At 37.7% G+C, this 26,120-nt stretch overlaps 1 protein-coding gene across 2 annotated transcripts in view; it reads right to left on the minus strand.

The window, feature by feature from the left end:
- Window positions 1–26,120, minus strand: part of LOC150079406 (kinesin heavy chain-like) — a 429,176-nt gene that overhangs the window by 363,898 nt on the left and 39,158 nt on the right. For both annotated transcript variants that reach the window (XM_090383638.1, XM_090383639.1), the window contains exon 2: window positions 13,959–14,046. In XM_090383638.1, coding sequence (XP_090239764.1) covers window positions 13,959–14,046 — 88 coding nt within the window. The remainder of the gene's footprint in view (window positions 1–13,958; window positions 14,047–26,120) is intronic.

Genomic DNA, 26,120 nt, shown 5'->3' on the forward strand with positions numbered 1-26,120 from the left:
CAAATTGAGGAAAGACAGATGTAGGATAGATATGCAGAGGTTTGCCTTTAGCCAGCGGGTGGTTGGTTGGTTGGTGGAACAGACGTCCATCTTTTGTTGTGGAAGTTGATAGCCTAAATAAATTTAAGGCTGAGCTGGAAAGGTACTTGGAACGAACAAAAGGGCGGAAATGGGAGCGTGTTTTTTTTTTTTTTTTTTTTTTTTGGCTGATGCTGCATAAGCTTGCTTTCTTGCATCATATGCCTCTAGTAATGATAATGCTAATAAAATGTTGATGTGACAGGAAAGATTGAAATATTGCTGCATCCTGCTTACCTCTCCCTCCTCCGAATTTACACTCTCCGATTTCTTCCTCTTTCTTGCCCCGAAGTTCTTTCTTTGTGGAAAGCACTGTTGATGCCAGTGATTAGATGATTTCTGCTGCTGAGTTATAGTTTGAAGGACAGTCAGAGGACTTCTACAAAACTGGCTTGCAGAAGTGTATTGAAAGGTGGCAAAACTTTATCGGAGACTATGTTGAAAAAGTGTAATACATGGTGTTTGTTTTGTCCTTCTATTACAACTACTTTTGGATGAATACAAATCTTTTTTGATCCTCCCATACACCTACATTCAGCTGAAGCGATGAATTTTTTAATTATAATTACTCTGTATATGCATACAGGGTTTCTGTGTGTATTTGCTTTAAAGTTATATGTTAACTCATCTGTACTTTTTGCTCCACACGTAGTTTTTCCCTTTGGTTGAGGCCAAGTGGCATTATAATATCACAATCCCCTTTGAATTTGAAATTTCCTATACTATCAGGATCATTGGCGATGATTAGGTTGAGAATATTCTACTCCCAGCACTTTTCCTAACCTGCTGATATATAGATGATAGAGCCAAGTGTTGCACTTTGTACACTGTGGGGCCGCAAGCAGATGAAGATGGGTCAGGTGCGTGTGGCCTATCCGTAATCGGGCTAATACGACTTCTTCATGGTGGATCTCCCGTATGCTAGAGCTCCAAGGTTTTAGATCTTTTTTTATACCGAGTAGCTTATTGTTGCCTTGGTTCTGCCAGATGTGTTGCCATTGTTCAAGACATCGCTTCCTTATAATGTACTTGTAGTGTCAGATGCAGGTGTAGTAAATGATTGGTCTATAGGATCAGTAACAGTTTTGGCAGCTACATCTGCCCGTTCGTTTACATATATTCCCGAGTGACCAGGGATCCAACAAAAGAGAACTTGCTGCTTCTTCTGGTTTAACTTAGAGTATTCCAGATCTGTATGAGTAAGGGGTTATCGTGATTTTTATTCCGCTGTATAGCTTGAATGGCACTAACGGAGTCGGTATAAATAACACTGTGCACTATGGCTACTGATGTTGTTGTTATTTGGTTTTTAGGAGCATTAGCAACTAAGGCTGTATTGCTCCGGGGATATGTGGTGGTCATTCCCTGACCTTGCCGCATCCTCCGTATTTGGTGGTCACGGGCTGGAACCCTTGTCTAATCAAGAAGCGTGTGCTACGTACTGCTACTCCTGCCCACCTGGCTACAGAGGCACCATGGCTGTTGAGAGTATGCAATTTAAGGCTATGTGGATAGGACAGAGTTCTGCAGTATAGTTGCTACATTAGGTGGGGAACTTCTTGGATATGGCAATGTTGGGAAATAATGCTGCTGCACCAACGCAATTGTCAGTTTTAGACCCATCTGTGTAGATTAGTGTGTACTGGCCATGCTGGGTTCTCAGTGTGGCATGTATTTGTAGTATGCTCTGTTGGGACATGGTGTGTTTTCCCTAGGCTGTGAATGAAAGGTCACACAGCGGTATATGATACATCCAAGGTGGGATTGTATGAGAGGCAGTAGGCTGTATCTTACTAAGGTCAATTTGCCAGTCAGTCTGTAGTGTGCAAAGACATATACCAGTTGGTGCATTTATAGATGGGTAAGCTCTATAAAGTTTTCCCATTTAGAAGAGAAAAGTCCATTCCAGGTGGGGTGATTTGGATGCCCTTTGAGTTTTGCTGCATAATTTAATAAAAGCATTTGTCTGCGTAGCTGCAAGGTGTTTCATGCGCTTTAGCATATATGCTCTGAACTGGTGATGTGAAGTATTATGCCCCCAGTGCAAGACGAAGAGCACTGTGGTGTACAGGATTAAACCCACGTAAAGCACTTGGTATAATAGAGCTGTAGACTACAGAACCATATTAAAGCATGGTACAGATGTATTACTGTGTAACGGTCAGCTCCCCATGTTGTGCCAGATAGAACTTTTAAGATGTTAAGCTTCTTAAGACAGGAAATCCAGAGTGATTTTATATGTTCAAGGAAGGTGAGTTTTTGGTCAAATATCAAACCAAGAAAGCGGATACTGGAGACAACTGGTATGACTTGATTTGCTAGTTGAAGTTCTGGATGTAGGTTACGCTTCCTACAGAAGTGTATTCAAACGTTTTTTAATGCGAGAGACGAAAGCCATTGTTTTGGGACCATTTAGCTATTTTGTTGATGGCAAATTGCAACTGTCTTTCTATCATTCGCATGTTAGGCAAATGGCAAGCAATATTGTTTGTGGTAGTTCATGTGTTATTGAATTCATTATTATATTAAAGAGTGGCACTTAGTAATGACCCTTGTGGTACTCCTTCCTGGATAAATTTTGAGGATAACTGATTTTGAACTCTGACTTGAAATGAGCGGTGGTGTAGAAATTTCTGATAAACTATGGTAGATATCCATGTAATTCCAGATCGTATAGATTTTGCATTATACCATATTTCCAAGCAGTGTCAAAGGCTTTTTTAATGTCAAAGAGGACCATGACAAGGTGTTCTTTCCATATGAAGGCATCACGGATGTTCATTTCTGTCTTAATCAAAAGGTCAAGAGTGGATCTACCGTCATGGAAGCCACATTGTACTGGATTTATAAGGTCATTTCAAGCTAGAAACCAGGATAGCCGGGCATTGACCATTTTCTCCATGACCTTGCACATACAGCTGGTGAGCGCAATTGGTCGATAGTGGTGCGGATTTGTAGGGTCTTCTTCCTGGTTTCGGACATGCCAAAACGTAAGCATGCCGCCAATTTTTGGGGAAAGTGTTTTCTTTGAATATTCTGTTGTAGAGCAGTAACAGTGTCTTGAGGGCTGGTTCAGTAAGTTTTGCTATCATGATGTAATGTATTCCATCTGGTTCTGCTGCACTAAGTTTAGTGGAGGCTAGCGCATGGTGCAACCCTGACATTGTGAAGGAGTTTGTTATTTGGTTTTTAGGAGCATTAGCAACTCTAAGGCCATATTGCTCCGGGAAATGCAGTGGTCATTCCCTGACCTTTCCACATCTTCCGCATTTGGTGGTGACAGGCTCGAACTCCGGTTTAATAAAGAAGCATGTGCTATGCACTGCTGCTCCTTCCCACCTGGCTACGGAGGCGCACATCGTGAAGGGGAGATTGTATGCAGTACTGGATGCTGATTCAAAATTGACTGAGTGTTTTTCGGCTTGTTCTTTGCGTGCCTGGAAATGTGGCAAGTATGATGTCACAGCTGAGATTTCCATGAACGATCTACCTAGAGTGTTTGCAATCTCTTCTGGTTTTGTAATATCAGAGCCATTGACAGTGAGCATAGGACAATTGATGCATGGGTGGTTTGCATACATACGCTGTATTCTTGCCCATATTGCTTCGATTTTTGTCATTTTTGTAATTGTGGAAGCGAAAAAAACTATGCTTCCATTTTGCTGATCTGCCTAATTCGTTTTGCCTTTGCCCTTGCCTGTTTAAAGCAGGTGAGGTTTTCTGTTGTTGGGAACTTTCTAAAAATGTTCCACGCTCTATTCTTCTCTTTTTTAACAGCACTACATTCTTCATTCCACCACATTTTGGAGCGGGCCAATATTTTGGTGAATCGTTTTGAAATTGCTCTGTCCGCTGCCTGCAGTATTTAGTTGGATATATATTCTACTGCCAGGTTTATATGTGTTTTTTGGACCTGTTTTTTATCTAGCGTAGCTAACTGCTCGCACACGTTCCATTTGGCAATTCAGTAGGAAACACTTGTTTCAATGCGGCATATCACAGGATAATGAACACTGCCCAGTGGATTGCTGTGAATAGTCCATCCAAATAGAGGGTATATGGTTGCTGAGCATAAAGAGACATACATCGATAGCTGAGGTAGACCCTGTAGGAAGATGTATATAAGTGTGCGCTCCTTTATTGAGGGTTATTAGATTGTGTTGATCAAGTAATTTTTCAATGGTTTGTCCACGCTTATCCCAATTATGGTTTCCCCATAGCAGATGGTGACGTTGAGGTCTCCGAGGATACAGTATGGTTTGGGAAGCTGTATCACTAGTTCTTCTAAGTCGGCATAGCTTATATTTTGGTTAGGTGGCAAGTACAGTAAACCCCCGCTATTCGCGAGGGTTATGTTCCTGAGAAGTGCCGCAAATACCGAAAACATGAATACTGAGTTATGGCTCCCATAGTAATAAAGGGGTTCCGTTCCAAAGTATGAAATATATATGAAAAACTAGTCTAAAATTTTGTCTATGTATGTATTATATGTACCTTCATAACATAACTATGTACATAGACAGTATACATAGTGAAATGTAAGCATAAGGCATCGAAATGAAAATAAGAAACAATTTAATATTAAATTGTAATATTTATTAGAAATTTCAAACAAATCTTTTAATCCAGTGCCTTTGCTATAGCTAAAAAACTTATCGGGCCAGTGCTATCACCAGTTTCACTAAAGTGTTGATAAAGGTGTTTTGCCTTTTCACAAATGATGAGTGAACTTAAGGGAATTTTATTTTGAGTTCAGTCTTCTATCCACAGATTTAAAGCTTTTTCCATGTTTTCTAATTTAACATCACAAGTTTCAGAGCAAATTTTTGGAGCAATTAGCGCGTTTTCACGGACACTACGGTGGATTTTTTATTCCGATTTCTTGATTGATCGTACCGTTGACATTGATTTTATAATGTTTTGCGACTGATAAGACACTTTTACCATTAGAAATTGTCTAATAAATTTTAATAAATTTTTAAATAAAAAAAAGTCTAATAAATTTTTGTCTAATGAATTTTATTCGCTAATGTCATCGCCTTCTTTGATCTTTTCACAATTCCCTTGTTATTCGTAGCCATATTTTTGTAGGGGTTAGAAAAGAACTTGTCCACAATAAAGTCACTTTCTTCCGTTAACACACTCAAAAAAGTCTGTTTACACTAACACCCTGCAAAATGGTAGATTTTTCACTTTTGTAAGCATATCAATTTATAAATTTATTCAATTTATAAGCATATAAATTAAAAGCAAACGATGAAACCTTCCACGACAAGCGCATAGCACATACTGAACAAATATTAGCGAGAAACATCCACGCTCGCGATTTGGTCACCCCTCTCCCCCCACCCACTGAGTGCTGTTTTGACCGGGAAAGATGATTTTAGCCATGCCCATGTTTTTTTTATGGCAGAAAATGTTCACGACGATTTAAAATTCACATTTTCTTAGGTTTCATTTTATATTAAATCAGCAACTGCGAATACACGAAACCGCAAATACAGATACCGCGAATAGCGGGGTTTAACTGTATAATGAGACTATGGTTAAATCAAAGTTAATGTTGACTCGTACAGCAACTGCCTCAAGGTTTGCTTTTAATGGGTATCTGGGAGTTGATAATCAGCGCTACCCCTCCATGTGCTAGATTTTGCAACACGATCTTGCTGATGTATTAGGTATTTCCAAAGGGAAACAATTATATTTGGTGTTAGATTGGTTTCCCGTAAACAGAAAGCAATAGGATCATATTGTGAAAGGAGATCTCGGATGTCAGCCAGATTACTACGACAGCCGCTACAGTTCCATTGTAAGAAAGTAAGCATTATTTGAGTTTACAAAAGCCCTCAATTTGTTTTTGAGGTACAGAACGTTTGCATTGCTCAAGTTTACCTTTCCCCTTTTTTGGGAATTGAGGTTTCCCTGTATCCATCTCCTCCTCAGTGAACTGTTCTAAAACCTGTTCATCTTGGTTTGGATTATCTTCTGCATCCATGTAATCTGTTTGGTTTGAGTCAGGATTGGTAGATACTGTAGTATTCTGCTGTTGAATGGCATCTGGCTGTACTGTGGTTGGTGTATTTATAGCTTTGCTTTGTTTGCTTTTTGTTTGGTGTGTTGGTACTGGGGAAAATATTGACCTTGCCATTCAGCTAGTGATTTGCTTGGTGGTATAGTTACCTCCATTTGGGTTGATGTGTCCTTTCTGATTATTTGGGCATAAGTTGGCTTGTTAGTATTCGGTACTGGTAAAGATTTTTTAGCCTCTTGGTAGGTTAACATTGTGTTCGGCCTTGTTGTTGTTGTTATTTGGTTTTTAGGAGCATTAGCAACTAAGGCCATATTGCTCCGGGGATATGCAGTGGTCATTCCCTGACCTTTCCGCATCCTCCGTATTTGGTGGGTCACGGGCTCGAACCCCGGTCTAATCAAGAAGCACGTGCTACGCACTGCTGCTCCTGCCCACCTGGCTACGGAGGCACCGTTCGGTCTTGTACCTTCGTATGTTTTTTTCATGTTTCCAAAGGAGACACTCCTTCGAATATGCCGGATGAGCTTCTTTACAGTTAAGACAGTTTGGTGTTGCGGCTGTGCAGTCTGTACTAGTGTGTGCAGTGGAGCCACACATTTGGCAAGGCAGCTGCTCCTCTGCAGACTGTCTGTGAGTGCCCAAACTTCTGGCACTTATAGCAGCATAATGGATTTGGGATATAGGGTCTGACACGGCAGTTAAGGTAACCTGCTTTTATCATTGTTGGTGGTTTCGGATTATCAAATGTGAGGATTATGTTCCGAGTAGGAACTAATACATCGTCCTTCTTTGTTAGAATCCACTTTACGTTGATCACACCTTCATCTCGCAATTCTTGTTTAAGTTCTTCATCTGACAAATTGATGAGGCCCCATTCGGTGATGACACCTCTTGACGTGTTCAAAGAAACATGCGGTGAAATAATGACAGAGGTTCTGCTGAAAATTTTTAGTTTCTGTAGTTGCTCGGACTGACGAGCAGTGGCAACTTCAACCAGTAGGTCTCCTGATCTTAAACGACGAACTCTTGGGTGTACCTATTGTGCTTTCTAGGCATTTCTGCACTAGAAATGGAGATAGTTTTCCAATCGGTTGTTCTTCAGTGGAATGTATAATTAGAAAAGTTGGAGTTCGGATTCTGTCTACGTCAGTCTTTTGACATTTTGATGAGACAGAACCAGAATCCTCTTGTCTTGTTAGGGTTTCTTCTGTGTACCCAGTGGTTTTCTGGGTTTTGTAAACTGCTTGCTCCATTTCGCCCTGAAGAGAAGACCTTTTCCCCTCCAGGTTACCGGCCCCGCCACATGGAGGCAGGAGCAGTGCCACCTTTGTGACCAAGTGGTAGTGGGTTAGTGATAATATGCAAATAAAAAGGGGAAAAAAAAAGAAAGAAGATTACTTCTCCTCCTGATCAAGTAAAGTGATTTCTTTACTAGAGATTATTTAATCGTTTGTTAGTCTAATGCTAAATAAAGAAGACTATTTTATTTATTCAAGGGAGAGCGCTAGTTCACTGGCAAAAGACACTTGATCACAAAATCGCTTGGCACCTGGGGCCCATCATGCATTGAGGTTATTTCCTCATGGATTGCTTTGGGTATTTTCGCTTGCAGAAAAAGGAACTGAATCACTGATATATATTCCACTTTATCCATTGTGATATTCTCTTATTTCAGCACTGTAAAGAAAAATTGTCAGATCAAAACAAAATGTGTGGTTGCTATAGAGATTAAGGTATCAAACAAAAAAAATTTCATATTTCTATCACAACTACTTCTGGATAAATACAATTCTTTTGTAAGCCTCCCCCTTCCTCAAAATGAATAACCTGGTGCCAGTTACATAGAACATGATAAGTACCCTCAGAAAATCTGTCATACATTCACCATTAATTAATGATTAAAAATCAGAATTTTTTTTTCCTTCCTAAATATAATCAAGCTTTCATTCAAGATGTTTTGGAAGAAGTGAAAATTTGTTTACTTGAATTAAGAATGCAAAGAAACTTGGGTTCCATGCAATTATTTACTGTTTTTTTTTTTTTTTTTTTTTTTTGCCTTTTTTCTTCAATATACTAGTTTTATTTTTCGCTTATATCTACCAAAGAAGCTTATGGTATATATAAGCTAGTCTGTAATCAAGTCACAAAGGAGGTTAGGCAGGCAAAGGCAGATTACGAGAAATGTTTGGCAAAGGATGCAAAGAAAAACAGCACAGAGTTCTTTACTTATGTAAACTCTAGAAGGAAGGGGATGAATCAGATTGGTCCACTTAACATAGATGGTTCGACTATTGATGATCCTGCTCAATTAGCTGATAATCTGAATGAGTATTTTGCATCTACATTCACACGAGGAGTTATTCAATGAGGGAATGCCAGAAATTTATCAACCTCTAACAGGGAGCTAAGTGATTTTGTAATGACTGAGAGTAAAGTGGATGAGAAATAGTCGCTTATATCTACCAAAGAAGCTTATGGTATATATAAGCTAGTCTGTAATCAAGTCACAAAGGAGGTTAGGCAGGCAAAGGCAGATTACGAGAAATGTTTGGCAAAGGATGCAAAGAAAAACAGCACAGAGTTCTTTACTTATGTAAACTCTAAAAGGAAGGGGATGAATCAGATTGGTCCACTTAACATAGATGGTTCGACTATTGATGATCCTGCTCAATTAGCTGATAATCTGAATGAGTATTTTGCATCTACATTCACACGAGGAGTTATTCAATGAGGGGAATGCCAGAAATTTATCAACCTCTAACAGGGAGCTAAGTGATTTTGTAATGACTGAGAGTAAAGTGGATGAGAAATAGTCAAAATTAAACATAAGAAAAGCACCTGGGGTAGATGGGATCTATCCATTTATATTAAAGGAGACGGCAAAGGAAGTAAGCAAACCCTTAGCCATAATATAATGAGAGCACTGTTGGACTCAGGGGAGGTACCCGTGGACTGGAAATGTGCAAATGTGATCTCACATTTGCACATCTCTGTACAAATGTGATCTCATATTTGTACAGAGGAATCCCATCATAAAGGAGGATAAAGGGTGACACAAATAATTATAGACCTGTTAGTTTAACTTCTGTTACGGGAAATTATAATGGAGTCACTGATTAAAGAAGCACTGCAGGATCATCTTGACAAGACTGCAGTAATAATTGAGACATAGCATTGGTTTGTTAAGTGGGAAGTCTTGTCTGACCAATTTGATTGGATACTATGATGTGGTCACAAAGGAACTGGATGCAAAAAATAATAATGAAGTAACCATTTGTGTCCACTGTATGCAGGAAGTTACATTACTCGCATTCTGGCCTTTATAGAGTACTGTATGCACACAGCAATATTATCAGTGGACTTGATCCCTTGTGCTGCCAGATAAGCTACACTACATGCAAGAAGTACAGTAAGGCATAGTCAACTGTTTCAGAACCATGTCACAGGAAACATTAGCAACATGTGCCTTGTGATGCTTCCCTTCAAATCAATGAGAGATTTGACATGTTCTTAATACACCCTGTCCTTCAGATATCCCCATAACCAAAAGTCACAAGGATTGAGATCAGGAGAGCCAAATATATCTAAAGTGGCAAGAAATTATATGGTCTGTCATCAAATGTGTTACACTGCAGGTGAGTAGTGGCTAACCAACGTACAGAGGAATCCCATCTTAACATAAAAAGTTGTTTCAAACCATCCACTCTTCAAAAGAGCAGTAATCACATAATGACAGAGAACATACCTCTTTCATCTACTGAATTCATTACAATCTTCACCCTATTCCCAACCTAGAAAAACTGACTACATAAAAAAAAAGAGGTATATACAGAGACACATTCCTCTCCCACAATCAACATACTAACCTTACAAGGAAGTAACCTATAATCTACATCACACACACACACATGGGGGGGAAAAAAACTTAAAACAATAAGAATGCATGAACAGTGCAAATGAAGCAATGACTGCAGATGAGCAAGCAAAAGGGAGAGTGCAAAAAACAGGTAAGAATGGGCAAATAAAAAATCTTTATCTGAGATTGAATGGATGGAGTCTCCCACAATATCCCTGCTGGTTGCTTCCTTGGCTGTTACTTTCCACTCCTGCTGGGATACAACTTTATATTCCTAATGACCAAGTACAGCTAAATAAAAATAACTAAGACAAACCAGAAACACCCACCAAAATATAGCATTCCCTTGCCTGTGCAATATTCCAAATAGAGACAACTACAGGCAAGATAAAAGAAAACAGACTTGGAACATAAAATTTAAAATCATAAGCATAAAAGAGTGGAATCAGATGTATCTAGCTGGGATGGGAGAAAGACAAATGTAATGGTGACAGTACATAACTGTAATGCTGTCTGCTCCACACTTGCAGACAGTAACACTGTCTGCAAGTGTAGAGCAGAGGCTGTTACGCAGGTGTGTGACAATGTGGAGTGCAATATTCTAGCAATGTAATTCCCTTCCCCCCCCTGTTCTCCTATTTACAGATGCTAGGCAAAAGCTGTCACACAGATAAAAAGGATGTAAAAAGCATGCGATGGGTCTGCTGGCCAATCTTGCATCACCCAAGGAGTTCCATCTGTAATCTCAACCCTTATCTAATCCCAACTATAACTCCTTTTTCCTATATCAACCCATGTTCCTCTCATTCAGTTTTTTTTTTTTTTTTTTTTTTTTATTTACAGGGCTAACCCTCAAACTCCAGGATTTCAGAAGGCAAACTAGCATACAGTATTAACTAATAGTACAGATGGATCACTTCGTCAGTGCAAGGAGGCAGCAAATTTCCAGGCGATTTTCTGCTGGCTGTTTGCTACGTGGTCATTCACACAAACCTATACAAAGTGCACAACTGGCTATGCAGAAATGCAACAAACAGATGACATCAGCATACTGTAAGGTAATTCAGGGAACCATCTAAGCATAAACATGCACACATGTTCAGGTGATGCTATACAATTTAAAAGCTATCAACGTCATAGGCAGAAAATGGTGTCTCTAAGTTGAACATAAGCTCAAACCTCAGAGCTAATCATTGGACCATGAGAAAAGTGCATAAATTTTATTTGATTTCAACTTCTGCATTAAAAGATTCCTATGAAACATAACATCTTTTTGTATATTAAGCATTTATAGTACTTTAGGACCATGGGGAGAAGGGGAGGGAATACACAGGGTTACTAATAGCCCCATAATCATGAAAGTGAAAGCAGAGGATCTGAGTACCAACAAAATGACCAAGCCAGCAAATTAACAAACTCTAATCAAAAGCATTACCCAAATATCAGCATTTTAGACTTTAAAATGCCAGCTTTAGTTATGACCATCATTACTAGAAAATTCCTGCAACAAAGATCACAAGCAAATTCCTTCCAGTTGTAGCCAGTTAATCAATACTCTATGACAGTTTAGAATTCGGTTCTCCAACCACGAGCCAACCATTGATTATTTATTTCGGTACATATGATCCATATTGATCTCCATAAAATAATCACAAGAATTATCTATAAAATAATCACAATGATCTGGCATGTTTTGATATGTCAAAATCAGTATAATACCGATGAAATTAAACATCCATTCAGTGTGTAACCATAACTGAATTGGTGAAAATATATTTATTCCAGACGTATTAATAATTGTAGAAAAGGAATGGGAGTACATGAAGGAGCCATCAGCACCAATTAGTCTGTAATCAGGTCACAAAGGAGGTTCGGCAGGCAAAGGCGGATTACGAGAAATCTTTGGCAAAAGATGCTAAGAAAAACAGCAAGGATTTCTTTACTTATATAAACTCTAAAAGGAGGGGAATGAATCTGATTGGTCCACTTGACATCGATGGTTCGACTGTTGATGATCCTGCTCAGATAGCAAACAAACCGAATGAGTATTTTGCATCTACATTCACACGTGAGGAATTATTACAGTTTGAAAATGGAAGAAGGTTATCAAATTGTAGCAGTGTGCTTAATGATTTTGTAATAACTGAGAGCAAAGTGGAGGAGAAATTGTTGAAGTTAAACGTAAGAAAGGCACCTGGGGTGGATGGGATTTATCCAGTTATATTAAAGGAGGCGGCAAAGCAACTGAGCAAACCCTTAGCCATAATTATGAGAGCATCCTTGGATTCAGGGGAGGTTCCCACGGACTGGAGATGTGCAAATGTATCCCCAATTCACAAAGGAGGTTCGAAGGGTGACACGAGTAATTACAGACCAGTTAGTTTAACTTCTGTTCCAGGTAAAATAATGGAGTCACTGGTTAAAGATGCATTGCAGGATCATCTAGACAAGACTGCAGCAATAATTCAGACACAGCATGGGTTTGTTAAGGGAAAGTCTTGTCTGACAAATTTGATTGGTTATTATGATGTGGTCACAAAGGAACTGGATGCAAAAAATAATTTTGATATCATATACTTGGATTTCAGGAAAGCTTTTGACACTGTTGCGCATGGAAGACTACTGTACAAATTGGAGCAGAATGGTATTAAGGGTAAGTTGCTACAATGGATAAAAGGATGGTTAAGTGGGAGAAGACAGAGGGTGGTAATCAATGGGTGCTGCTCTTCGTGGACTAATGTTATTAGTGGAGTCCCACAGGGTTCGGTGTTGGGTCCACTGTTGTTTTGTATATTTATCAATGATATTGATGAAGGTATATCAGGCTTAATGTCGAAGTTTGCAGATGATACAAAAGTTAGCAGGGTTGTTAATGACAGTCATGGCAGTGTGCTACTGCAACAGGATCTAGATAATTTGGGCAGATGGGCTAAGAAGTGGCAACTGAAGTTTAACCTTGACAAATGCAAAGTACTGCATATGGGTAGAAGTAACCCCAGAGAAACGTACCAACTGTGTGGTACTACACTTAAGGTGGTAGAAAATGAAAAAGACCTGGGAATAATTGTGCAGTCAGATATGAAGTTTTCTGAGCAATGCAGACAGGCTGCTAGGGCAGGTCATGGGGTTTTGTCAATGATATATAGGAATTTTGCTAGCAGGGAAAAGGAGGTGATTGTCCCTCTGTATAAGGCAATGGTCAGGCCACGCCTTGAGTACTGCGTACAGGGTCTGGAGGCCTCATTTTAGGAAGGATGTAGATTTGCTTGAGCGTGTACAGAGAAGAGCAACACGATTGGTGAGGGGAATGAAGGGATCCTCTTACCAAGAGAGGCTTAAGTTCTGCAAATTGCAGTGGCTGGAGACTAGGCACCTGCGCGGTGATCTGATTGAGGTCTATAAGGCCTTGAATGGGTTGAGCACGCTGAATTCTGATGGGATCCTTCCACTTGTTCAGAATACGAACCTACGGGGACATAAGTTCAAATTAAGAAAGGATAGATGTAAAATAGATGTGCGGAAATTTGCCTTTAGCCAGCGGGTGGTTAATTGCTGGAACAAACTTCCATCTGTCGTTGTGGAAGTTGATAGGTTAAATAAATTTAAGGAGGAACTGGACAGGCATTTGGAGGGTATGGTGTGATTTTTTTTTTTTTTTTTTTTTGGCTGATGCTGCATAAGCTCCTACACTTGCTTTCTTGCATCAAGTGCCACTACTACTGCTACTACTACTACTACTACAAGCCACTAATAAGGATATATACAATTTTATAAATCTGGGTGTAACAATCCCTACAAGAATATAGCTAAAAGCATTCTATAATTTAAGAAAGAATGGATGCATATTTTGCCCCAGAAGCAAAAATAACTACATATTTTTGCTCCACAGTGTGCATATCATCCTTTTTATGATGAAAAGGTATTTAAAGAAGCAAGAAAATATAATAATAAAAAAGCACCTTCCTAATTAAATAACTGTTTTTAAAAACTTACCTTTAACAATGGCCCTGATTGCTTCATTGTAAACCTTTTCTTGAGATGCATTAGGCTTGAAAACTTTGTCATATATATAAAGTTTTCCCTAAAAAAATTAAAAATATGTAGTTCATATAAGCAACTTGTTTCTGGTGATTTTAATTTGATTATAAAAAAAAAAAAAAAAATATCAGTAATGACGCTAAAAACTTCTATTATTTTATGTAAAAAAAAGTCTTTGTGGTTGCCATTTTTCTTCCAAATGAAGCCAGATCCTTGAAACCCTGGACACAAATATCCAAGTTTCAGGATCCCTAATACCTGCAATTTTCAGATTAAAGTCCGAGACTTGAATCTGAAAATTGCAGATTAAAGTCTCGGATTTAATCTGAAATTAAGATTTTTAATATGAAATTAAAAATCTGAAATGGGGCTCGGATTAAATCCGAGCCCCATTTAAGTCTAGCATCTGACTACTTATATACGTCAGGAGGCCTCACTTTAGGAAGGATGCAGATCTGCAGAAACAGGTGCAGAGAAGGGCAACAGAGAAGACTGGTGAAGGGAACAAAAGTTTGCTCTTACCTAGAAAAGCTTCGGTTCTGCAAATTGCGAGTCTCAGCACCTGTGAGGAGATCTGATTGAGGTGTTTAAAACCTTAAATGGTTTGAGTTAGCTGAATGTTAATGGCATTCTTCCACTTGCTGAGATTACACACACACATGAGGAGGCATAAATTCAAGTTAGGGAAAGATGGTTGCAGAAGATTGCCTTCAAACAATGGGTGGTTGATTGTTAGAATAGGCTCACCTGTTGTTGTGAAAGTGGATGGATTGACTAAATTCAAGGAAGAACAAGCCAAATTCTTGGGGAGTACAGATGGGTGAACTGTGTAGGTATTTTTTTTTTTGCTGATGATTTTTTTTCTAGCATCACATGCCATTACCACTACTACTTTTTGCAACTTCTCAGCAATGTTCAGAGCACATTCATTAGGTAACCACAGTGAAACATCCAGTCTCACCAATGCAGCATCAGACTTCAAATATTCATTTTGTGATAACTGTCAGTAACCATAAACTAATTACTGCAACAATTACTTACTAATTACTTGCATTTCTTTGAATTTTTATTAATCTTGCTATTAATCTTGCCTGTATATTTAATAAATATTACAAACATGAAGTAGTGATATGATATGACTTATCTTTTCTTTATTTTATTATTTTTTCTTTCCTTCAAAGTTCTTGTGACATTTAATACATGAAAATTCTGCATGACTCAAACAAAGGTGGTTATAAGTTTCATGTGCCAATCTTTTAGAGCAATGATTTTATACAAATGATAATATATGGACTGATGCCTGCTAAATCTGAGAAGTGAAGACAGGCTGCAAGAATAGCTCATGGTGTCGTGTCAATGATATTTAAGAATTTTTCTAGCAGGGACAAGGAGGTGATTGTCCCCTTGTATAAGGGGATGGTCAGGCCACACCTTGAGTACTGCATACAGGTCTGGAGACCTCATTTTAGGAAGGATGTAGAGCTGTTGGAACGAGTACAGAGAAGGGCAATGAGATTATTGAGTGGAACAAAGGGTTGAGCCTTTCTTGGTGCTACCAAGAAAGGCTTAAGTTCTGCAAATTGCGGTGTCTGGAGACTATGCACCTGTGAGGTGATCTAATTGAGGTGTATAAAGGCCTTGAATGGTTTGAGCAAGCTCAATGCTGATGGGATTCTTCCTCTTGCTCAGATTACTCACCTGAGGGGACATAAATTCAAATTGAGGAAAGACAATTGTAGAACAGATGTGCAGAAATTTGCCTTTAGCCAGTGGTTGATAGTTGGAGCAAACTTCCATCTGTTGTAGTGGAAGTCAACAACTTAAATAAGTTCAAGGCAGAACTAGACAAACATGTGGAGTGAATAGATAGGTGAAATGGGAAGGGTTTTTTTTTTTTCGTTTTGACTGATGCTATATAACAGAGGTGGCCAACTTAGTTTGTGATGTGATTTTTTTTCTTCAAAATGTGCCATGATCTACTATCTCAAGAATTTAACTGCACATCGTTAAAAACATTAATAAACACATATTGAAAAATATTTATAAATTTCAAAATTAAATACAATTCATAATTCTTATTTTAAATTCATACGTATTTAAATTTTTAATTTATGTGAAGTTTGTGTCTTCATGTCATCTGCCAAGCTTTCAAAATCGGGGATATACTGTGATAAGGCCAACCGTAAGGAATCTTCAGTATGCAAGTCCATAAGAGTAGAGCGATTTTTCATCTTTGTTTCAAATACAAAAAGGCCGATTCACACAGATATGTGGAACCAAAACAGGAATTTAAAAGTTCACTGCATTTTTTACATTTGGGTACTTCTCTTGGCAAACATATTTCCAAAAGTCTTTTTCTGATGATCTGGCTTTTAAGAAGATATCGTTTCACAATGTAATATTTTCTCCGTGTGAAAAATCTCAGCGATTTTTTCTGCAATTTGTTTTGTATCTAAGTCAACATTAAATGGATAAGAAATATATCGAACAATGTCTTCAATTGTTTTAAAATCACTGAATCTGGTTTAAAAATCATCCACAACTTTCTCAATTTCAGAAACATATTTCTTGCTATTAAATTCAAAAACAGGATATTTTTGCAAATGATCTTGCATATCTGCAAAATGATAAAAAAAATTTCTATTTGAGATCCTTAGCCATTGCCAAAAATTGATATTTATATGCTGAAATACTACTAATCACGTCACCCACATTTTTATTTTTTCCTTGTAATTCCAAATTCAATCACTTAATTTACTGGTAAAATAGGCCAAAAGACCTAGTTCACACAACCACTCCATACCTTGTAGCTGCTGATTAATCATCTCCTCCCCTTTGATAAACATTTTTTAATTTCATTCAACAAATTTTGAAATCTCTGTAGAAACTTACTTCAAGTCAGCCACCGTTCACATCCGTGTGTAATATCAGATCTGGTTCATTTTCATTGAGTTGCATTTTGAAAAATCTCCTTTGAAGAGATTGTCCTCTGATGGAATTCATGAGTTTGAAAACTATGTCCATAACACTTTTAGTATTTAATCTTCTGCTGGCTAACGCTTGTTGGTGGATGATATAGTGTTAACTCAAAAAATCTGTGAATTCATCATCCTTTTGGCACAATGTGATGAATCCATTAAAATGTCCCATCATCAGTGTTGCCAACTCTTAATAATATTTCCTGCTAGCCGTATGCTCAAAATCTGCTATTTTTAACACTTAACCCGCCAACTTTTTAAATTTTCATTTGGATTAAATCCTATTAATGGGTCCCATAAAAATTTAAGACCCCTACATTATGCCCAGACAAAAACTTCCAAATTACATATCAAATGCAGTTTATTCTGAGGAAGAAGTCAAAAATAACAACTACCGTTTAAAGGAGTTGATGAATTTATGCAGTGCCAATATTAATCACTTGATTTCTTGGTTGGCGAAAAATCACATTTTGCAAAATACAGCTTTTTGTGAAATTTGCAATCTTGAAATGCAGCTTACAAAAAGTAAATATAAAACTGATATGTTTAGATGGGGTTGTAAGAAACCTTGCCATAAAACAAAGAGTATTAGACATAAATAATTTTTTGATGATAATAGATTATTGTTATCTCAAAATTTATTATTTCTATACTTCTGGTCCCAAGATTGCATTGCTTTTGACTTAAATATCAATAAAAATGCTGTTACTGAAAAATGCAAAGACCTGAGGGAGATCTGCATGATATCAACAACTGATTCGGATAGTTTAACTGCGGGGGGGGGGGGAGGATTTCAGAAAATGGAATACCTATCGAAGTTCAAATTGATGAATCAGCATTTTTCAAAAGAAAATATAATAGAGGATTAATAGGAACACAATGGGTTTTTGGTGCATTCGAAAGAATTACCAAATGATGTTTTTTAGTTCCGGTAGAAAATAGAGATAAAACAACTCTTATCAATTATAAGAGAGAGAATATTGCCAGGTACAAGAATCATCAGTGATGGATGGCCTGCATATAAAGATCTATACCGAGACATTAATTATACCCATGATGAGGTTCTTCATCGCTATAATTTTGTTTCTCCAGAAGTAAGATGAAGAAAAATTATCCAATAGCATTCCTTCACGGTTTCAAAAAAAAGTTGGGGCTAATAATGACGTTATCAGAATTTCTCCCACAGTTTTTGATTTGATTCAATATTTTAAAGCTGCGTAGTTGACCACGAGTGTAACTACATAGTGAAATTGTTGGGGTTCCCCTCAGGGAAATCCCTGAATAATATAAAACCGATTCTTCACTTTATAAAAAAAAAAAAAAAAAAAAAAACTATGAAATAAGATATCCCTACTATGTTTACAATATATATCTATTAAACATTTCAATTATTTAATTTATATCTATTAAACATTTCAATTATGAAATATTTATATTGTTAAATAAATATTTCTTAATTTAAATGTTACATTGCCAAAATATATGAGTCTAAACATATTTTAAATTTTCACATTTGTACTCTTTCCGCTAAAAAATCCGCTATCTGCTATTACATATTTTAATCCACCAAACCTGAAGCAATTCTGCTAAAACTAGCAGGAAAACCGCTAAACTGGCAACCCTGCCTATCATTGCTTTAGCTCCATCTATTGTTATTGATATGAGCTTAAGTAGTGGTAATTTCATTTTTTCAATAAAATTTTTGAATGCGTTAAATATATCAAGACCTCTAGTTCTTTCTTTTAATGAAACTATATCCAGCAGTTCTTCTCTAGTAGCAGAATCGTCAAAAACCATACAAATAAAAACGAGCAACTGAGCTGTATCACTGACATCTGTAGATTAATCCAGTTTTTGTAAAGAAAAGGACACACAATTTGTTCGCTCACATTTTCACTCATTTTTTCGAAGCATCGCATCAAAGTATTTCGAGATAATTGCAGATCTTGAAGAGCAGTTTTAATTTCATTTTTGTTCTTAAAATTTTAAAAGAGAGAATCTGTTATTTCTAAAAATGCATCTTTGATGAACTGACCATCAAAAAAATGGTTTGCATTTTTTTGCAAGAAGATGACTCACTTTAAATGATGCTACAGTTACTGCTCTAGATTGTAAATTAGGTGTCACGAAGAAATTTTGTTGTGCAAATACTCTGGATTTAAGTTCTTTTAATTTATATTTTCTAAGGTCACTATTAGGTGAAAGATTCTATTGGTATTTACCATGGAGTGCGTTAAAGTGCTTTTCTAAATTTCCTTTTTTAGGTATAACCACAAAAGCATTGCAAATCAAAACAACGTTTTTATTTTTTCATTACAAGAAAGTATTCTAATTCCCACTCTTGATGAAAATGATACGTTTTACTCTTTTTCTTAGTATTCATTTTAAATCAAAGGGTATTAAATTAACATATAAGTACCGTCCAGTTATTAATATTTAAGTAAGCTAAATAAAAACTCGACACATACGCTATGCTCTCCACAACCTAACTGCATGAATTTTCACTAGACAAGCCTAACAGCTGCACAGTGACAAGAATAGTCACGTGGTTCAACGGATTTGTAAAGCGTATACAGTGGGGCACATAATAATAATGACATTTAGATTTTGACTAATCTATTTTTTATACATATTTAATTCATCGTGATTGACTGAAATTAAAGCCACTATATCGACTTGTTGGCCACCCCTGCTATATAAGCTTGCTTTCTTGCATCATATGCCTCTACTAATGCTATTGCCAAATTTTTTAAAGAATATAAATCACCACAGACCAGCTTATAGTATTCTGGCTAACAACATATACAGCACACAACTCATCCAGTTATGTTCAACTCCCATCCCACCCCACTTTTGTTGAGCTGTAAAATGTAATGATTTCTGGCTTTCTCTGTCTCAGTTTTACAAGCATGATACACATCATCATCATCATCATCATCCATTTTCAATCCACTGCAGGATGAAGGCCTCTCCAGCAACTTTCCAGTTCCTTCTGTTTTGAGCACTGGCCATCCATTTCCTACCCAAAAACTCATGAATTTCATCTATCCATCTCCGCCTTTGTCTTCCAGGTTTTCTTCTAGCTCCTCTTGGGTACCATTCTGTTATTTTCTTAGTCCATCTGTCATCATGTCTTCGAGCTATGTGTCCTGCCCAAGACCATTTTAGGTTCTTTAATTTTGATAAGAATGTCCTTTACTTGAGTTTGCTGCCTAATCCATGTGTTTCTCTTCTTACCTAACAGTCTGATTCCCAATATAATTCGTTCCATTCTTCGCTGTGTAGTTCTCAGCTTCTCTTCCATTCTTTTGGTGAGTGCACAAGTTTCACTTCCATAAGTCATGGTGGGGAGTATACATTGGTTCATTATTTTACGTTTCAGACAAACTGGGATATTGCTCTTCAGTATGTGACTATATTTCCTGAATGCTATCCATCCAAAATTTATTCATCTCTTGACTTCCAGCCATTTATCATTATTACAGCTAATAACTTGTCCCAGATAAGTATATGACTCCACCTTTTCAATTACTGCTCCTTCAATCATTATTTCCCTTTCTGTGGCATACTTGTTCATCATTACTTTTGTTTTAGCCATATTCATCTTTAGTCCAAAATCCTTACTAACTGTGCATAACTGATTAAGGTTTTCCTGTAATTCTTTGGGATCATGGCTTATGACCACAATATCATCTGCAAATCGTAAATGGTTTAAGTACTCTCCATTCACATTGACTCCTTTCTGCGACCAGTCTAATCTTCTGAAAGCTTCTTCAAGGGCAGCAGAGTAAACAGCTTCGGAGATATTGTGTCTCCTTGTCAAACTCCTTTCTCAATTTTAAATTTCCTACTGTCTTTGTCTAGTCTAATAAAGGAGGTAGCACTCTCATATATTTTCTTCAAAATCATAATATATGGGGTATCTATGCCTTGTCTTTCCAGTGCCCGAAACATTGCCTTATGCTGTATGGAGTCAAATGCCAGGCATAATGGTGTTTTATATTCATTTGCTTTCTCCATTAGCTGTAATATTACATGAAGGTGATCCATAGTTGAGAATCCTGTCCTAAAGCCAGCTTGCTCTTTCGGTTGATTCTCATCAAGTATTCTTTCTAATCTGTTAGTAATGACCCTTGTGAACAACTTGTAGATGTGGGATAACAAGCTAATTGGTCTATAATTTCCAATTTCTGATAATAATTTCTAGTAATCATTTGAGAGGGCATAAATTCAAATTGAGGAAAGACAGATGTAGGATAGATGTGCAGAAGTTTGCCTTTAGCCAGCGGGTGGTTGGTTGGTGGAACAGACTTCCATCCTTTGTTGTGGAAATTGATAGCCTAAATAAATTTAAGACTGAGCTGGACAGGTACTTGGAACGAACGGAGGGGTAAAATGGGGGCGTTTTTTTTTTTTTTTTTTTTGGCTGATGCTGCATAAGCTTGCTTTCTTGCATCATATGCCTCTACTAATGCTAATGTAGTATTAATGTTTGTAACCCAGTATTTAGAGTTTCTTTTCTAAATTGCTCTGACAGAAATTTGAGTTTTGGTGGCTGAAATAAACGGGGGAGGGGACTTCTAGTATTGGTAAAATTTAAATATTTTGGGTTTACCATAAAACTGGAAAGGAAGTGGGGGAATTTTGTAAATTGGCACTTCTGTCCCACTATGACTGTAAATGACGATTTCACTGCTAAAAATTAGACAATATTTAAAGCTTTTTTTTATCGCTAAAATTCAAATTATTTGTTGTTCAAAAACTTATAATACTGCATAAGTGTCCAGCGGCCAGATTAGTGTCTATAGTTTATGCACATCGTTCTGTTTTCCTGTAATTCCTGTTTTACAGGAAAAAAGTACAAATGGAATATAAGAGGTCATTTCTGAACTTTATCAAAACATTTCATGTGCAAGTAAACTGGGCGTCTAGGCCGCAGGCAATAGACTATATAAAATGACAAACCAACTTTAGCCGGTGTGTCTAAAAGTACTTTTTATTGAGATTCCAATTCAAAGAATCGCTCTAACAGTGTGAATGCAACGGCTGTCTAAATACGCATGACGCCACAAAAATATGCCATTCCCATTGTTAATTAAAGCCTTTACAGTTACGACAACCGTGTTTTTCTGCCATAACAATAAAGGTATTAAACTCTGCACTTTCCGGTAGCAACAACCGAGCTGTATAAACAAGTTTGATTTTGCTTTAAAATTTTGAAATCATGGTAAAATATTTAATAAAAAAAAATAATAATAAAGATTCATGAGGGATGAGTATTTAAATTTAAACTAAAAAAATTACGCAAAACTTTATTCTTTTTTAATGTGCTTCTCAGTAAAGAATACCATGTTTAAAAAAAAAAAAATGGTCAGTTATTTTGGCAATAGCAGCAGCCAAGGAGTCTGCAGATATCTGCGCACCAAGCACACATTGATCGCAACGCGGCAATGTAATTGCTAGAAAAATCGATTGCTTGCTAGTATTGTGTCACTGCAGGACCACATAAATAATACTAAATTTGAATATTTTGAGTAAATAAAATTTAAATATTTAAAATTTTGGCAAATGGATAGTAATTTGAGGAGGGTAATTAAAAAGGAGGGGGTGTAATCGTTTATCAGCTTCGAAGCTATTTTCTCCTAAGAAACTTTAACGAGTGTCATTTTTTCCGTGGAGTATAATAACCCAAGTGGGGAAAACAACTAACAGAAATAAGACAACATCCGATCCTTACTATTTAGAGTTCCTTTTGCTTTCCTAAATCATATCGTCATTTGTTCATAATTCCAAATTCGGCTTTTCATTTCACACAGACTATCTCCTCTCCTAATTTACGATTAACCGGCTGGAACTACTCGGAAACACTAATGCAGGGTTTTAACAAGTGTTCAAAAATCACACTATATTTTTATATGTTTTACCAAACTTATGATATATTTTAGTTACAACTTCATTTCAAAGGGACCACCACTTACGGATGGTGGAAGGGGCGAACGTAATTAAACAATATCTTTATATTGTTTAATTAAAAAAAAAAAAAAAAAAAAACAGCATAGCGAAGTGAAAGAAAAGGCAGATTCTTAATATGTTAGAAGCGGAATCGTTTATCATCTTCAGATCGCTATTTTTCTCTCGTAAGAAATTTTCCGAAAAACCATTTCGGTGATGGATTTGATGTGTTAAACGCAACTTTGATTCTACTTGTACACAGCTCAGGAAATAACGACTCGCCAACGGGGGTTAAAACTATTCAAAAAAAATCAAATTAAAGAGGCATTGCAGTATTATAAGGCCTTAAACACTTCAATTAGATATTCTTGCAGGTGCCTAGTTTTTTCCAAAATCCTTTGGGTAGGAGCACACGTTTTTCCCCCCTCATTAATCTCATTGAGCTTCTCTGCACTTGTTCCAACAGGTCCACATCCTTCTTCAAATGATATTTCCAATCTATAGCCTTATACAACAGATATAATTATTTAATAAATTAATAGAATCATGACTCAGACCAGAGCAGCAAAGCAAAAGGCTCAAGCTAATGGAAGTGCTGTGGCTCAGAGCAGAACTCAGGGGGGCAGTTGTCCTCTGACTCACAGCCTTATAAAATGCACTGTTTGCTTGATGTTTGCAGAGCAATCGGGTACGGGACATGATACTGCCAAGGGGGATGTCTGTGTGTGTGCGCGATGCAAGGAGTGTATCGATATCAGGAAACAACTCAGCGTTCTTGTGGGCCTATATGAGAGCTTGAAGGACAGGGTGGATGCCCTCGAAGAAACTAAATTGAGGGGCCCATCAAGCTCTCAGCTGCCCACATCAACGCCAGATCTTGCACTTGGGCATCGCGTGACACAGAGGCAACCCCCAAGGCAGAATGCGCTGGTCCCGAAGGAACTAGTAGTTGTTGGTGACTCTATTGTCAGGGAAACGGGGAACATGCTTTGTAAAAAAGATAGATGGAACAGGACCAGGGTATGTCTGCCAGGGGCAAAGGTTGATGACGTTGTAGAGCGAATATCATCTTTTAAGGGCACAAAAGGTGATATAGTTGTACACGTTGGCACTAATAATATTAAGAGTAGGAGACAGGCAGAATTACTTAACAAGTACAGGTCACTGTTGAACAAAAGCCGAGAATTAGGGTTGAATTTGAAAGTGTCTGCAATTCTGCACAGACACAATAGGAGGGAGTATATGATGAGAGCCTTGTCGATCAATTCGGCCCTGGAAAGATTGTGCAAGGCTCAAGGGGTAGAATTTTTTTCAGCCTGGACTGTACTTGTTAACAGGAGAGATTGCTTCTACAGGGATGGGATACACTTAAATAGAAAGGGTGCAAGAATATTTGCTGATGCTATCGAGGCAGTGTTAGGTGGGTCGGAAAACTGCTAGCTTAGGGGGAGACAAAGATCAATAGATTGACAGTAGCCACTGGCAGAGGTGAAAGAGATTCTTGCACTGCTTCTATTAGAATGAGCAGAAGCCTGAAAAACAAGATGCATGGTATTTCAGAGACTGCTGGGAGCCACTGCGGTACAAGTAAACACATGGGTTGTGTTAGGGTAGCTAAGAATAGAAACAGGTGCAGGTATACTTGCATGTACACCAATGCTAGGAGTTTAGTAAATAAATTTGATGAATTTGAGGTATTGCACAAAACATCAAAGGCAGATATTGTTGGGATATCAGAGACGTGGTGTCACACAGATATAAGTGATGCAGAACTGCAATTTGGGGAGTACGTCTACAGAAAGGATAGACAGGATAGGAAGGGGGGAGGGGTTATGCTATTAGTTAAGAAACACATAAAAACCAAGGAAGTGAAGCCAGTCGACATTACTGGACAGTGCAGTGTTGAGTCAGTTTGGTGTGACATAAGCATTGGGAGATCAAAATTGAGAGTAGGAGTGTGCTATAGGCCTAATGACTCTGATGAGTATAATAAGGAAATGCACAGGGAAATAGAGTGGGCCAGTAAATCAGAGAGTCTTATAATGGGAGATTTTAATTTCCCAGATATTGACTGGAATTTGGGGGCTGGTTACTCACACACTAGCAGGGCTTGTGTGGATTTATTGGATGATTGTTTTCTACATCAGCATGTTCGAGAGGCAACTAGAGTAATACTCTTGATTTGATTATCAGCAGTGATTCTTCATGCATTAAGAATCTGCAGAGAAATGAACCACTAGGTGGCAGTGATCACAGTGTGCTGAAGTGGGATTTACTCAAAGAAGTAACTACCATTAGGGGTAAAGGGAAGGGTTATTGCTTCCATAAAGGCGACTACGATGGACTGAGACAGTATTTAAATTCTATACAGTGGGACCAACTGATGATGTTACCAACAGCAAATTCAAAATGGGAAGCATTCAAAGAACTTATCTTGGAAGCTACTAGGCTTTACATACCAACTAAGAAATATTGTTCAAGGTTTAGGCCAAAATGGATGTCAGATGAACTAATGAGGCATATGGCAGAGAAGAAAAATGCATGGGATACTTACAAATTAACACATGACACAGAAGCCTATGATAGATACAAGTTGATATGCAACCAAGTTACAAAGGAGGTTAGGCAGGCGAAGGCAGATTACGAGAAATCCTTGGCAAGGGATGCAAAGAAAAACAGCAAAGAGTTCTTTACTTATGTAAACTCTAGAAGGAAGGTGATGAATCAGATTGGTCCACTTGATATTGATGGGTCAACTGTTGATGATCCTGCTCAGGTAGCTAACAAACTAAATGAATATTTTGCATCGACATTCACACATGAGGAGTTATTCAGAAAGGGGAATGCCAGAGGTGTATTCAACTCTAGCAGTAAGCTACAGAATCTTGAAATAACTGGGAGTAAAGTGGAGGAGAAACTGTTGAAGATAAACACAAGAAAGGCACCTGGGGTGGATGGGATCTATCCAGTTATATTAAAGGAGGCAGCAAAGGAAGTAAGCAAACCCTTAGCCATAATTATGAGAGCTTCCTTGGACTCAGGGGAAGTACCCATGGACTGGAAATGTGCAAATGTGACCCCAATTCACAAAGGAGGATCAAAGGCTGACACAAGTAATTATAGACCTGTGAGCTTAACTTCTGTTCCAGGAAAATTAATGGAGGCACTGGTTAAAGAAGCACTGCAG

The sequence above is a fragment of the Mastigoproctus giganteus genome, chromosome 10, assembly GCF_048544385.1.
Source record: "Mastigoproctus giganteus isolate SK-2022 chromosome 10, ASM4854438v1, whole genome shotgun sequence".
NCBI classification, from domain to species: domain Eukaryota; kingdom Metazoa; phylum Arthropoda; class Arachnida; order Uropygi; family Thelyphonidae; genus Mastigoproctus; species Mastigoproctus giganteus.